Source organism: Musca autumnalis, unplaced genomic scaffold (genome assembly GCF_047663935.1).
Source record: "Musca autumnalis isolate F117 unplaced genomic scaffold, ASM4766393v1 scaffold_1, whole genome shotgun sequence".
NCBI classification, from domain to species: Eukaryota; Metazoa; Arthropoda; class Insecta; order Diptera; family Muscidae; genus Musca; species Musca autumnalis.
Window position 1 is genome coordinate 34,751,666 of NW_027411644.1, and position 14,804 is coordinate 34,766,469.

Here is a 14,804-nt window from a genome sequence, read left to right on the forward strand (position 1 = left end):
CTTTTCTTTTAGAAAAGTTCATCGGAGATGACTTTTCTTTTAGAAAAGTTCATCGGAGATGACTTTTCTTTTAGAAAAGTTCATCGGAGATGACTTTTCCTTTAGAAGGTTCATCGGAGATGACTCTTCCTATAGAAAAGTCTTTTCCTATAGAAAATTTCATCGGAGATGACTTTTCCTATAGAAAAGTTTATCGGAGATGACTTTTCCTTTAGAAAAGTTCATCGGAGATGATTCATCGGAGATGACTTTTCCTATATATAAAGTTCATCGGAGATGACTTTTCCTATAGAAAAGTTCATCGTCGATAACTTTTCCTATAGAAAAGTTAATCTGGGATAACTTTTAATATAAAAAAGTTAATCTGGGATAACTTTTCTTACATAAAAGTTCATCGTAGATCGCTTTTGGAAAAGTTTAGGGGACATGACTTTTCCCATGGAAAAATGCATCCAAGATGAAATGAATTTTTCTTTGAACATTGATTTAGTTCATTTTAACTTTGTCACTGAAACCACATATACCAACAAATACCTATAAATGTGCTCGGAATTAACCTCCCCACTCCCCACTGCTTCATCTAAGTATCATCGATCTTTTGGCGTTATGCATGTGGATGTGCACAGCTAGCAATTACCCCCCACTCACAGAATTAGAATGAGAGTGCAGTATTTTCACTCAAAACATTGCATTTTGCTGATAAAATTTGCAAATTATTCTCATGTAAATAGAATGAAAAATATTTAAACAAACACACCTTCTCGATTAGTTATCAGTGTAGGTTGGTTGATCGGAGCGTTCGTAAAGAGATTTGCAATAGCTTAAACAGAAATATTTTCTAACAAAACAGAACAAGAATGTCTTCCACGGAATTACCTGCAACCTTTAAAAAGGGTTTCCACGACGAAGAAGCCTGTAGGAAAATGGAATATCGTGATTTTGGTCATACCGGCATCAAAGTGTCAAAAGTTGCCTTGGGCGGTGGAACACTGAGTGCTCTATTTGGGTATGTAAACAAGTGTCGGTTCGTTTATCTCAAGTATTAGTCCAAATAAAAAATAAACTGTTTTTGATTGTTGAACAAACAGGGAACTCGATGAAGAGGAAGCTATCGCAACTATCCATAAAGCAATTAAAGTGGGTATCAATTATATTGATACGGCACCCTATTATGGCCAGGGACGTTCCGAGGAGGTATTGGGTAAGGCATTGAAAACTGTACCCCGTTCGGCATATTACTTGGCAACAAAGGTGGGACGTTATGAGAAAACCTATGATAAGATGTTTGATTTCTCGGCCAAAAAGACCCGGGAGAGTTTTGAGAAAAGTCTGAAATTATTGGGTTTGGATTATGTTGATGTTATACAGGTAAGGAAGGGTGAACTTACTTTATTTCAAAAAGAGTCAGGGTAATTTTCCATTGAAATTTGTTCAATTGAATTTTTTGGGAGAGTAAATCAGGTGCTGCTCTTTCTCTCTTCAAGCCAAAAATTAATGAAAAAATAAACAAAATCGGCCATTGAGAAATTTACTTATTGTGTGAAAAAGAGATTAAGCCAGACTTTGATTTGGTCTCTCTAAAATGAAAATAAATTGCAAAATGTAAACATAAGACTCTCTCACAGCTGATCATAAAAAGAAAAACAATCATATAAATCACATTTTACTGGGATAATTTAAAAAGAAAATTTTTTTAACTTCCTTCACCTTTTAATGGAATTGTGAAATTCGTTATTTTATAGATCCATGATATAGAATTTGCCAAAGATTTGGATATTGTTTTAAATGAATGCCTACCGGAATTGGAAAAAATTGTCAAAGAAGGAAAGGCCAAATTCATTGGTGTTACCGGATATCCGTTGAAGGTGCTTAAGGATTGTGTTCAACGTGCCAATGGGAGATTCAATGTGAGTAGAATTTAGTGGAAGTCTAGTTTAATGGCTCCTTTAAAGACAAAAATAAACTTTTCTATAGGAAAAGTCCTCTCCGATTTACTTTTCTATAGGAAAAGTTATCGACGATGAACTTTTCTATAGGAAAAGTTATCGACGATGAACCTTTCTATAGGAAAAGTTGTCGACGATGAACTTTTCTACAGAAAAAGTTATCGACGATGAACTTTTCTACAGAAAAAGTTATCGACGATGAACTTTTCTACAGAAAAAGTTATCGACGATGAACTTTTCTTCAGGGAAAGTTATCGACGATGAACTAGGAAAAGTTAACGACAATAAACATTTCTTCAGAAAAAGTTATTGACGATATATATAGGAATCTATAGGAAAAGTTATCGACGATGAACTTTTCTATAGGAAAAGTTATCGACGATAAACATTTCTATAGGAAGAATTATCAACGGTGAATTTTTTATAAGAGGAAAAGTTATCGAAGATGAATTTTCTATAGAAAAAAAATATCGAAGATGAATTTTCTATAGGGAAAGTTATCGACGATGAACTTTTCTATAGGAAAAGTTATCGACGATAAACTTTTTATAAGAGGAAAAGTTATCGAAGATGAATTTTCTATAGGGAAAGTTATCAACGATGAACGAGGGAAAGTTATCGATGGTTAACTTTTCTAATAGAAAAATTATCGACGATGAAATTTTCTAAGGGAAAAGTTATCGACGATGAATTTTTTATAGGGGGAAAAGTTATCGACAATGAACTTTTCTATAGGATGAACGATGATTACGTTTTCAAAAGGAAATGTTATCGACGATGAATTTTTCTATAGGAAAAGTTATCGACGATGAACTTTTCTAAACGGAAAGTTATCGACGATGAACTTTTCTATAGGAAAAGCTATCGACGATGAACTTTTCTATAGGAAAAGTTATCGACGATGAATTCTTCTATAGGAAAAGTTATCGACGATGAACTTTTGCTATAGGAAAAGTTATCGACGATGAACTTTTCTATCGGAAAAGTTATCGACGATGAACTTTTCTAAAGAAAAAGTTATCGACGATGAACTTTTCTAAAGAAAAAGTTATCGACGAGGAACTTTTCTATAAGAAAAGTTATCGACGATGAACGTTTCTATAGGAAAAGTTATCGACGATGAACGTTTCTATAGGAAAAGTTATCGACGATGAACTTTTCTATAGGAAAAGTTATCGACGATGAACTTTTCTATAGGAAAAGTTATCGACAATGAACTTTTCTTCAGGGAAAGTTATCGACGATGAACTTTTCTATAGGAAAAGTTATCGACAATGAACTTTTCTTTAGGAAAAGTTATCGACGGTTAACTTTTCTAAAAGAAAAATTATCGACGATGAAATTTTCTAAAGGAAAAGTTATCGACGATGAATTTTTTATAGGGGGAAAAGTTATCGACAATGAACTTTTCTATAGGATGAACGATGATTACGTTTTCAAAAGGAAAAGTTATCGACGATGAACTTTTCTATAAGAAAAGTAATCGACGATGAACTTTTCTATAAGAAAAGTTATCGACTATGAACTTTTCTATAAAGATATCGACGGTGAACTTTTTTATAAGAAAAGTTATCGATGACGAAATTTCTATAGGAAAAATTATTGACGGTGTATTTTTTATAAGAGGAAAAGTTACCGAAGATGAACTTTTCTACAGAAAAAGTTATCGACGATGAACTTTTCTATAGGTAAAGTTATCGACGATAATTTTTTTATAGGAGGAAAACATATCGACAATAAACTTTTCTATAGGAAGGACGACGATTATGTTTTCAAAAGAGAAAGTTATCGAAGATGAATTTTCTATAGGAAAAGTTATCGTTGATGATATTTTCTATCAAGGATGAACTTTTCTACAGAAAAATTTATCGACGATGAACTTTTCTATAGGAAAAGTTATCGACGATGAACTTTTCTATAGGAAAAGTTATCGGCGATGAAATTTTCTACAGAAAAAGTTATCGACGATGAACTTTTCTATAGGAAAAGTTATCGACGATGAACTTTTCTATAGGAAAAGTTATCGGCGATGAACTTTTCTATAGGAAAAGTTATCGACGATGAACTTTTCTATAGGAAAATTTATCGACGATGAACTTTTCTATAGGAAAATTTATCGACGATGAACTTTTCTATAAGAAAAGTTATCGACGATGAACTTTTCTATAAGAAAAGTTATCGACGATGAACTTTTCTATAAGAAAAGTTATCGACGATGAACTTTTCTATAAGAAAAGTTATCGATGACGAACTTTTCTATAAGAAAAGTTATCGATGACGAACTTTTCTATAGAAAAAATTATCGACGGTGAATTTTCTATAGGAAAAGTTATCGAAGATGAATTTTCTATAGGAAAAGTTATCGAAGATGAATTTTCTATAGGAAAAGTTATCGAAGATGAATTTTCTATAGGGAAAGTTACCGACGATGAACTTTTCTACAGAAAATGTTATCGACGATGAACTTTTCTATCGACGATGAACTTTTCTACAGAAAAAGTTATCGACGATAAACTTTTCTAAAGGAGAAATTATCGACGATGAATATTTCTACCGAAAAAGTCATCAATGATGAACTTTTCTATGAGAAAAGTTATCAACGATGAACATTTCTATAGGAAAAGTTATCGACGATGAACTTTTCTATAGGAAAAGTTATCGACGATGGCCTTTTTTATAAAAAAAGGTATCGACGATGAACTTTTCTACAAGAAAAGTTATCGACGACGAACTTTTCTATAGGAAAAGTTATCGACGATGAACTTTTCTATAGGAAAATTATGGACGATGAATCTTCTTAAGGATAAATTATCGACTATAAAATTTTCTATAGGAAAGGTTATTGAAGATGAACTTTTCTGCAGAAAAAAGTTATAGACGATGAACTATTCTACAGAAAAAGATATCGACGAAGATATTTTCTACAGAAAAAGTTATCGACGATGAACTTTTCTACAGAAAAAGTTATCGACGATGAACTTTTCTACAGAAAAAGTTATCGAAGATGAACTTTTCTACAGAAAAAGTTATCGAAGATGAACTTTTCTACAGAAAAAGTTATCGACGATGAACTTTTCTACAGAAAAAGTTATCGGCGATGAACTTTTCTACAGAAAAGTTATCGAAGATGAACTTTTCTACAGAAAAATTTATCGACGATGAACTTTTCTACAGAAAAAGTTATCGACGATGAACTTTTCTACAGAAAAAGTTATCTACGATGAACTTCTCTAAAGGAGAAATGATCGACTATGAATTTTTCTATAGGATAAGCTATCGACTAAGAAATTTTCTACAGAAAAAGTTATCTACGATGAACTTCTCTATAGGAAAAGTTATCGACAATGAACCGTTTTACAGGAGTGGTCATCGACGATGATTTTTTTACAGGAAAAGTTGTCGACGATGAACTTTCCTATAGCAAAAGTTATCGACCATGAATTTTTCTATTGAAAAAGTTATCGACGATGACCTTTTTTATAGAAAAAGTTATCGACGATGATTTTTTTCTAGGAGGAAAACTTATAGACAATGAACTTTGCTATAGGATGATCGACGATTACGTTTTCAAAAGGAAAAGTTATCGAAGATGAATTTTCTATAGGAAAAGTTATCGTTGATGATATTTTCTATCAACGATGCACTTATTTAGAGGAAAAGTTATAGACGATGAACTTTTATATAAGAAAAGTTATAGACGATGAACTTTTCTATAGGAAAAGTTATCGACGATGAAGTTTTTTATAGGAGGAAACGTTATCGACAATGAACATTTCTACAGGATAAAAGACGATTACGTTTTCAAAAGGAAAAGTTATCGAAGATGAATTTTCTATAGGACAAGTTATCGATGATGATATTTTCTAACGTTATCGACGATGAACTTATCTAGAGGGAAAGTTATCGACGATGAACTTTTCTACAGGAAAAGTTATCGATGGTGAACTTTTCTATAGGAAAAATTATAGACGGTGAACTTTTCTACAGGCAAAGTTATTGACGATGAACTTTTTTATAGGAAAAACTACTGACGATGATCTTTCATTTAGGAAAAGTTATCGACGATTAACTTTACTATAGGAAAAGTTATCGATAGTGAGCTTTTCCTATAGTAAAGATCATATCCGTTGAACTTTTATATAGGAAATACCAACTCCATTGGATTATTCTATATGAAATATAATATCCGTCGAACCTTTCTGTAGGAAAAGACATCTGCTGTGAACTTTTCTGGTGGAAAAATAATCTGGTTGAACTTTTCTATAGGGAAAGTCCTCTCAGATAATTGTTTCTGGAGAAAAAGTCACCGTTTGTTAATTTTTCTTTACTTATTTCCCAACTATTACTTATGTATGTGAATTTTTGATAGGTCGTTCTCTCATACGCCCGCAACACCCTCCTCGACGATAGCCTCAAATCTTACATTGAATTCTTTCAAAAACAAAATTTGGCCATTGTTTGTGCTGCTGGACACGGCGTTGGCCTGCTAACCAATCATGGTCCTCAACCCTGGCATCCGGCTAGTGATGAAATTAAACAGCTATGCCGGAAAGCGGCCAACATTTGTAAAGAGTCAAATATCGAACTTGGAAAACTGGCCATGTATCATTTTATGCAATTAGATGGACCATCGACGTTTTTGGTCGGTATGCAGACGCGTCACTTGTTGGACACGAATTTGAATGCCCATTACAGTGGCCTTAACAAAAAGGAACAGGAAGTGTATCAGCTGCTAAAAGATACGTAAGTCGAACAACAAACATTGAAAATTGGGAAAAGTAGTCTGTAGTCATATAACGGGTTTATGCTTTAATACCATCATCACCATCACGATCACCACCACTGGCCGTCATATACAACATTCAGTATTACCATTTACCACACTAATGACACGATGTCTATGGCCAAAGAAATTGTGCAATTCGGGTACCATGTAAACGTGTTGCCAGGAAGATGAAACAAGTCAACATAAATGGCTAAAATGGTTACTGGTTTGAACTAGACAGACAAACTGTCCTAGCCTAGCTAGGCTAGTAATGCCTGTCATTGTCAATTGCATAATATGTGTCGTTTTTTATCATTGTCATCACATCATGTGTCCACTCACTTTGGGGTCGGAATATGTTTTGTTTGTCACAAATTCAGTTTTGCATGGTTATGGTTAGGAAAGAGGTCAAGTCCATGGGTGCAAAATGTTTTTACAGGAAAAGTTATCTCCGATAAAATTTTCTATAAAAAAAATTTATCGACGATGAACTTTTCTATAGGAAAAGTTATCGACAATGAACTTTTCTTTAGGAAAAGTTATCGACGATGAACTTTTCTATAGGAAAAGTTATCGACGATGAACTTTTCTAAAGGAGAAATTATCGACAATGAACTTTTCTATATGAACAATTATCGACATTGAATTTTCTTAAGGATAAATTATCGACTATGAACTTTTCTATAGGAAAAGTTATTGACGATGAACTTTTCTATAGGAAAAGTTATTGACGATGAACTTTTCTATAGGAAAAGTTATCGACGATGAACTTTTCTATAGGAAAAGTTATCGACGATGAACTTTTTTATAGGAAAAGTTATCGACGATGAACTTTTCTATAGGAAAAGTTATTGACGATGAACTTTTCTATAGGAAAAGTTATCGACGCTGAACTTTTCTATAGGAAAAGTTATCGACGATGAACTTTTCTATAGGAAAAGTTATCGACGATGAACTTTTCTATAGGAAAAGTTATCGACGATGAACTTTTCTATAGGAAAAGTTATCGACGATGAACTTTTTATAGGAAAAGTTATCGACGATGAACTTTTCTATAGGAAAAGTTATCGACGATGAACTTTTCTATAGGAAAAGTTATCGACGATGAACTTTTCTATAGGAAAAGTTATGGACGATGAACTTTTCTATAGGAAAAGTTATCAACGATGAATTTTCTATAGGAAAAGTTATCGACGATGAACTTTTCTATAGGAAAAGTTATCGACGATGAACTTTTCTATAGGAAAAGTTATCGACGATGAACTTTTCTATAGAAAAAGTTATCGACGAGGAACTTTTCTATTGGATAAGTTGTCGACGATGAACTTTTCTATAGGAAAAGTTATCGACGATGAACTTTTCTATAGGAAAATATATCGACGATGAACTTTTTTATAGGAAAAGTTATCGACGATGAACTTTTTCATAGGAAAAGTTATCGACGATGAACTCTTCGATAGGAATAGTTATCGACAATGAAGTTTTCTATAGGAAAAGTTGTCGATGATGAAGTTTTCTATAGAAAAAGTTATCGACGATGAAGTTTTCTATAGAAAAAGTTATCGACGATGAAGTTTTCTATAGGAAAAGTTATCGACGATGAAGTTTTCTATAGGAAAAGTTATCGACGATGAACTTTTCTATAGGAAAAATTATCGACGATAGGAAAAGTTATCGACGATGAACTTTTCGATAGGGAAAGTTATCGACGATGAAATTTTCTATAGGAAAAGTTATCGACGATGAACCTTTCTATAAGAAAAGTCAACACCGAAGAACAATTCTATAGGAAAAGTCATCACCGATGACCTTTTCTATAGGAAAAGTCATCACCGATGAACTTTTCTATAGGAAAAGTCGTCACCGATGAATTTTTCTATAGAAAAAGTCATCACCGATGAACTTTTCTATAGGAAAAGTCATCACCGATGAACTTTTCTAAAGGAAAAGTCATCACCGATTAACTTTTCTAAAGGAAAAGTCATCACCGATGAACTTTTCTAAGGGAAAAGTCATCACCGATGAACTTTTCTATAGAAAAAGTCATCACCGATGAACTTCTCTATAGGAAAAGTCATCACCGATGAATTTTTCTATAGAAAAAGTCATCACCGATGAACTTTTCTATAGGAAAAGTCATCACCGATGAACTTTTCTAAAGGAAAAGTCATCACCGATGAACTTTTCTAAAGGAAAAGTCATCACCGATGAACTTTTCTAAGGGAAAAGTCATCACCGATGAACTTTTCTATAGAAAAAGTCATCACCGATGAACTTCTCTATAGGAAAAGTCATCACCAACGAACTTTTTTATAAGAAAAGTCATCACCGATCAACTTTTCTATAGGAAAAGTCATCACCGATGACCTTTTCTATAGGAAAAGTCATCACCGATGAACTTTTCTATAGGAAAAGTCGTCACCGATGAATTTTTCTATAGAAAAAGTCATCACCGATGAACTTTTCTATAGGAAAAGTCATCACCGATGAACTTTTCTAAAGGAAAAGTCATCACCGATGAACTTTTCTAAAGGAAAAGTCATCACCGATGAACTTTTCTATAGAAAAAGTCATCACCGATGAACTTCTCTATAGGAAAAGTCATCACTGATCAACTTTTTATAGAAAAAGTCATTACCGATGGTGTTTTCTATAGAAAAAGTCATTACCAATGGACTTTTCTATAGAAAATGTCATCACCGACGAACTTTTCTATAAGAAAGCCATCACCGATCAACTTTTCTTTAGGAAAAGTCATCACCGATCAACTTTTTTTTAGAAAAAGTCATCACCGATCAACTTTTCTATAGAAAAAGTCATCCCGATGAACTTTACTATAGTAAAAGTCATCACCGATGAACTTTTCTATAGAAAAAGTCATCACCGATGAACTTTCTATAGAAAAAGTCATCATCGATGAACTTTTCTATAGGAAGTCATCACCGATGAACTTTTCTATAGAAAAAGTCATCCCCGATGAACTTTTCAATAGAAAAAGTCATCACCGAAGAACTTTTCAATAGAAAAAGTCGTCACCGATGAACTTTTCAATAGAAAAAGCCGTCACCGATGAACTTTTCTATAGAAAAAGTCATCACCGATGAACTTTTCTATAGGAAAAGTCATCACCGATGAACTTTTCTATAGAAAAAGTCATCACCGATGAACTTTTCTATAGGAAAAGTCATCACCGATGAACTTTTCTATAGAAAAAGTCATCATCGATGAACCTTTCTATAGAAAAAGTCATCACCGATGAACTTTTCTATAGAAAAAGTCATCACCGATGAACTTTTCAATAGAAAAAGTCGTCACCGATGAACTTTTCTATAGAAAAAGTCATCACCGATGAACTTTTCTATAGAAAAAGTCATCACCGATGAACTTTTCTATAGAAAAAGTCATCACCGATGAACTTTTCTATAGGAAAAGTCATCACCGATGAACTTTTCTATAGAAAAAGTCATCATCGATGAACTTTTCAATAGAAAAAGTCGTCACCGATGAACTTTTCTATAGAAAAAGTCATCACCGATGAACTTTTCTATAGAAAAAGTCATCATCGATGAACTTTTCAATAGAAAAAGTCGTCACCGATGAACTTTTCTATAGGAAAAGTCATCACCGATGAACTTTTTTTTAGAAAAAGTCATCACCGATGAACTTTTCAATAGAAAAAGTCGTCACCGATGAACTTTTCTATAGAAAAAATCATCATCGATGAACTTTCTATAGAAAAAGTCATCACCGATCAACTTTTTTTTAGAAAAAGTCATCACCGATCAACTTTTCTATAGAAAAAGTCATCCCGATGAACTTTACTATAGTAAAAGTCATCACCGATGAACTTTTCTATAGAAAAAGTCATCACCGATGAACTTTCTATAGAAAAAGTCATCATCGATGAACTTTTCTATGGGAAGTCATCACCGATGAACTTTTCTATAGAAAAAGTCATCCCCGATGAACTTTTCAATAGAAAAAGTCATCACCGAAGAACTTTTCAATAGAAAAAGTCGTCACCGATGAACTTTTCTATAGGAAAAGTCATCACCGATGAACTTTTCTATAGAAAAAGTCATCACCGATGAACTTTTCTATAGAAAAAGTCATCACCGATGAACTTTTCTATAGGAAAAGTCATCACCGATGAACTTTTCTATAGAAAAAGTCATCATCGATGAACTTTTCAATAGAAAAAGTCGTCACCGATGAACTTTTCTATAGAAAAAGTCATCACCGATGAACTTTTCGATAGAAAAAGTCATCATCGATGAACTTTTCAATAGAAAAAGTCGTCACCGATGAACTTTTCTATAGGAAAAGTCATCACCGATGAACTTTTCTATAGAAAAAGTCATCATCGATGAACTTTTCTATAGAAAAAGTCATCACCGATGAACTTTTCTATAGAAAAAGTCATCACCGATGAACTTTTCTATAGAAAAAGTCATCACCGATGAACTTTTCTATAGGAAAAGTCATCACCGATGAACTTTTCTATAGAAAAAGTCATCATCGATGAACTTTTCAATAGAAAAAGTCATCACCGATGAACTTTTCTATAGAAAAAGTCATCACCGATGAACTTTTCTATAGAAAAAGTCATCATCGATGAACTTTTCTATAGAAAAAGTCATCACCGATGAACTTTTCTATAGAAAAAGTCATCACCGATGAACTTTTCTATAGAAAAAGTCATCACCGATGAACTTTTCTATAGGGAAAGTCATCACCGATGAACTTTTCTATAGAAAAAGTCATCACCGATGAACTTTTCTATAGAAAAAGTCATCACCGATGAACTTTTCTATAGGAAAAGTCATCACCGATGAACTTTTCTATAGAAAAAGTCATCACCGATGAACTTTTCTATAGGAAAAGTCATCACCGATGAACTTTTCTATAGGAAAAGTCATCACCGATGAACTTTTCTATAGGAAAAGTCATCACCGATGAACTTTTCTATAGGAAAAGTCATCACCGATGAACTTTTCTATAGGAAAAGTCATCACCGATGAACTTTTCTATAGGAAAAGTCATCTCCGATGAACTTTTCTATAGAAAAATTCATCACCGATCAACTTTTCTATGGAAAAATTCATTACAGATGAACTTTTCTATAGAAAACGTCATCACAGATGAACTTTTCTATAGAAAGAGTCATTACTGATGAACTTTTCTATAGGAAAAGCCATCACCAATGAACTTTTCTATAGGAAAAGTCATCACCGATGAACTATTCTATAGAAAAAGTCATCACCGATAAACTTTTCTATAGAAAAAGTCATCACCGATGAACTATTCTATAGAAAAAGTCATCACAAATGAACTTTTCTATAGAAAAAGTCATCACAAATGAACTTTTCTATAGAAAAAGTCATCACCGATGAACTGTTCTACAGAAAAAGTCATCTCGTACGAGAAAAATAAATCGTAATGATTTTTTCAATGGAAAAATTCTAGGATGAAATTTTTAAAAATTGTTTTAATCACTTTATCCTTGAAATGCATACTCTCCAACTATAGTCTTCTTTACAAGCCTTGACCACCCCTACTTCAGCCAGTTTACATTGTAAAAACACCAAACTTGTTGCAAATTACAACCATTTTATGGCGTTGGTGTGATCGGATCAGTAGCCCATAAACGCTTTTTGTTTTTTTTTTGCAATCTTTCATTAACATCTCCATTATTAACAAATTTCACGATCATTATCAATGCTAAACTGAAAAAAAGTATTATATCAAAAACATTGTTGTTGTTATGTTTATTTTGTGCTGTAATAATAAATTTGTTTCCTTCTTTCTTTTCTCATTTATTTCTTATCGGCGGTCTTCCTTGTTGCTTCAATGTTGCCGAGAAGTGTTTTTACCAAGTCACTCAACTGGGAGGGTAATGAACTTGAATGCTACTGGGCAGCCATGAATAAGAAGAAGTAAAAACGAGGCAATGGAAATCTAATAACAATTTTCCTCATTTTCCATGTTGTAAATATTTGTTTTTAATTTCAATAAAGTTTTGAAATATCTTAAATTAATTGCAGTTTATTTTTATTTTAATTAGCCATTAAACAACTTGTTGAGGAACTGATCTGTTAAATGGAGCCAATTAATTAATACAATGATGCGGAATTTCTACCTGATAATTCCTTATTTTCAGTGAGAAAAGAAGAGGAAGATAAAAGAAATCTTTTACAATAAATATTTCTCCTTGACAGATTGTGGGTATTTTAGCACCGAAACCTTATATAATATGAATGAAAATTAAAATGTTTCTCATTAAATTAGATTATAATGCATCCCTTCATTACATTCTACTCCTTTCCTTTTTGAAAAGATACAAATTTGTAACTAATTAATTAAAGATTTCCAAAAGTGAGGTTATGTTTCTTAATAGCCATTAAACGCCTTTTGGCGTAAACATATTAATATTTAATATGTACAAATTATATATGTATTCTCATTGTTTTTGTTATTTGTGTTACAATTAAATAATTCCAACTTGAAATTTTACCCATTAAATACTTCCGTCCAGTACCGACACGCGATATGACCAAAAAATAAAATAATGTCGATTGTAAACGCCAGCAGCAATGCTGCTCACGAAATGTTGTTTCGGAAGTTAATCCAAATTTTTGTTTTTTGGTGGCTAAGAAAAAAAGCCAGCTTGGCGCTTACAATAACCAAGCATCAAATGCGGAAAACTCCCAATAATTGTTCCGTTTTGTCTTTTCCTTGCTTTGTTTTCTTTTAGTTGCAATATTGGATTGCCACAAGCGGAATATTAAGGTGGAGTGGAATGAATTTTTGATAGAAAATGTCATAGGAGATTACTTTTCACAAAGATAATGTAATCGAAGATAAATTTTCCTGTAGGAAAAAGTCATCGTTCGTATAGAAAAAATCATTGGGGATTGCTTTTCCTGCAGAAAATGTAATCAGAAAATAATTTTCCTATAGGAAACATATTCGCAGATATGAATTTTTCTATATAAAAGTTCATTGGTGATAAATTTTCATACAGAAAAAGTTGATTGGTGATTTTTTTCCTATAGAAAAGTGCATTTGTGGTGAATTTTTCTATAGAAAAGTTCATTGGTGATGAATTTTTCTATAGAAAAGTTCATTGGTGATGAATTTTTCTATAGAAAAGTGAATTTGTGATGAATTTTTCTACCAAGAATGTTCATTGGTGGTGGATTTTTCTATAGAAAAATTCATTAGTGATGATTTTTACTATAGAAAAGTTCATAAGTGATGAATTTTTCTACAGAAAAGTTCATTGGTGATGAATTTTTCTTTAGAAAAGTTCATTGGTGATTAATTTTTCTATAGAAAAGTGAATTTGTGATGAATTTTTCTACCAAGAATGTTCATTGGTGAAGAATTTTTCTATAGAAAAGTTCATTGGTGAAGAATTTTTCTATAGAAAAGTTCATTGGTGATGAATTTTTCTATAGAAAAGTTCATTGGTGATGAATTTTTCTATAGAAAAGTTCATTGGTGATGAATTTTTCTATAGAAAAGTTCATTGGTGATGAATTTTTCTATAGAAAAGTTCATTGGTGATGAATTTTTCTGTAGAAAAGTTCATTGGTGACGAATTTTTCTATAGAAAAGTTCATTGTTGATGAATTTTTCTATAGAAAAGTTCATTGTTGATGAATTTTTCTATAGAAAAGTTCATTGGTGATGAATTTTTCTATAGAAAAGTTCATTGGTGATGAATTTTTCTATAGAAAAGTTCATTGGTAATGAATTTTTCTATAGAAAAGTTCATTGGTAATGAATTTTTCTATAGAAAACTTCATTGGTAATGAATTTTTCTATAGAAAACTTCATTGGTAATGAATTTTTCTATAGAAAAGTTCATTGTTAATGAATTTTTCTATAGAAAAGTTCATTGCTGATGAATTTTTCTATAGAAAAGTTCAAGGGTGATGAGTTTTTCTATAGAAAAGTTCATTGGTGATGAATTTTTCTATAGAAAAGTTCATTGGTGATGAATTTTTCTATAGAAAAGTTCATTGGTGATGAATTTTTCTATAGAAAAGTTCATTGGTGATGAATTTTTCTATAGAAAAGTTCATTGG

The 14,804-nt window shown here is 32.2% G+C and overlaps 1 protein-coding gene across 2 annotated transcripts; it reads left to right on the top strand.

The window, feature by feature from the left end:
* The first annotated feature begins 729 nt into the window (after window positions 1–729).
* Window positions 730–13,277, top strand: LOC141396694 (uncharacterized). Of its 2 annotated transcripts, XM_073972333.1 has the most exons (6): window positions 730–1,006; window positions 1,089–1,368; window positions 1,743–1,907; window positions 6,316–6,689; window positions 12,576–12,699; window positions 12,776–13,277. In XM_073972333.1, exons 1-5 carry the CDS (start codon window positions 858–860, stop codon window positions 12,649–12,651), a joined length of 1,044 nt encoding a protein of 347 aa, XP_073828434.1. In that variant the 5' UTR covers window positions 730–857; the 3' UTR covers window positions 12,652–12,699; window positions 12,776–13,277. The 2 variants fall into 2 exon arrangements, with proteins under 2 accessions (XP_073828434.1, XP_073828431.1); XM_073972330.1 differs by lacking the exon at window positions 12,776–13,277 and having other exon boundaries at window positions 12,576–12,749.
* Window positions 13,278–14,804: the final 1,527 nt, after the last annotated feature.

Bases quoted from the DNA above. Each gene is read 5' to 3' on its own strand.
- LOC141396694 (XM_073972333.1), top strand. From the start codon at position 858: ATGTCTTCCACGGAATTACCTGCAACCTTTAAAAAGGGTTTCCACGAC. The intron at 1,369-1,742 runs GTAAGGAAGGGT...GTTATTTTATAG, and splicing joins ATTATGTTGATGTTATACAG to ATCCATGATATAGAATTTGC. The intron at 6,690-12,575 runs GTAAGTCGAACA...GTTGCCGAGAAG, and splicing joins TATCAGCTGCTAAAAGATAC to TGTTTTTACCAAGTCACTCA.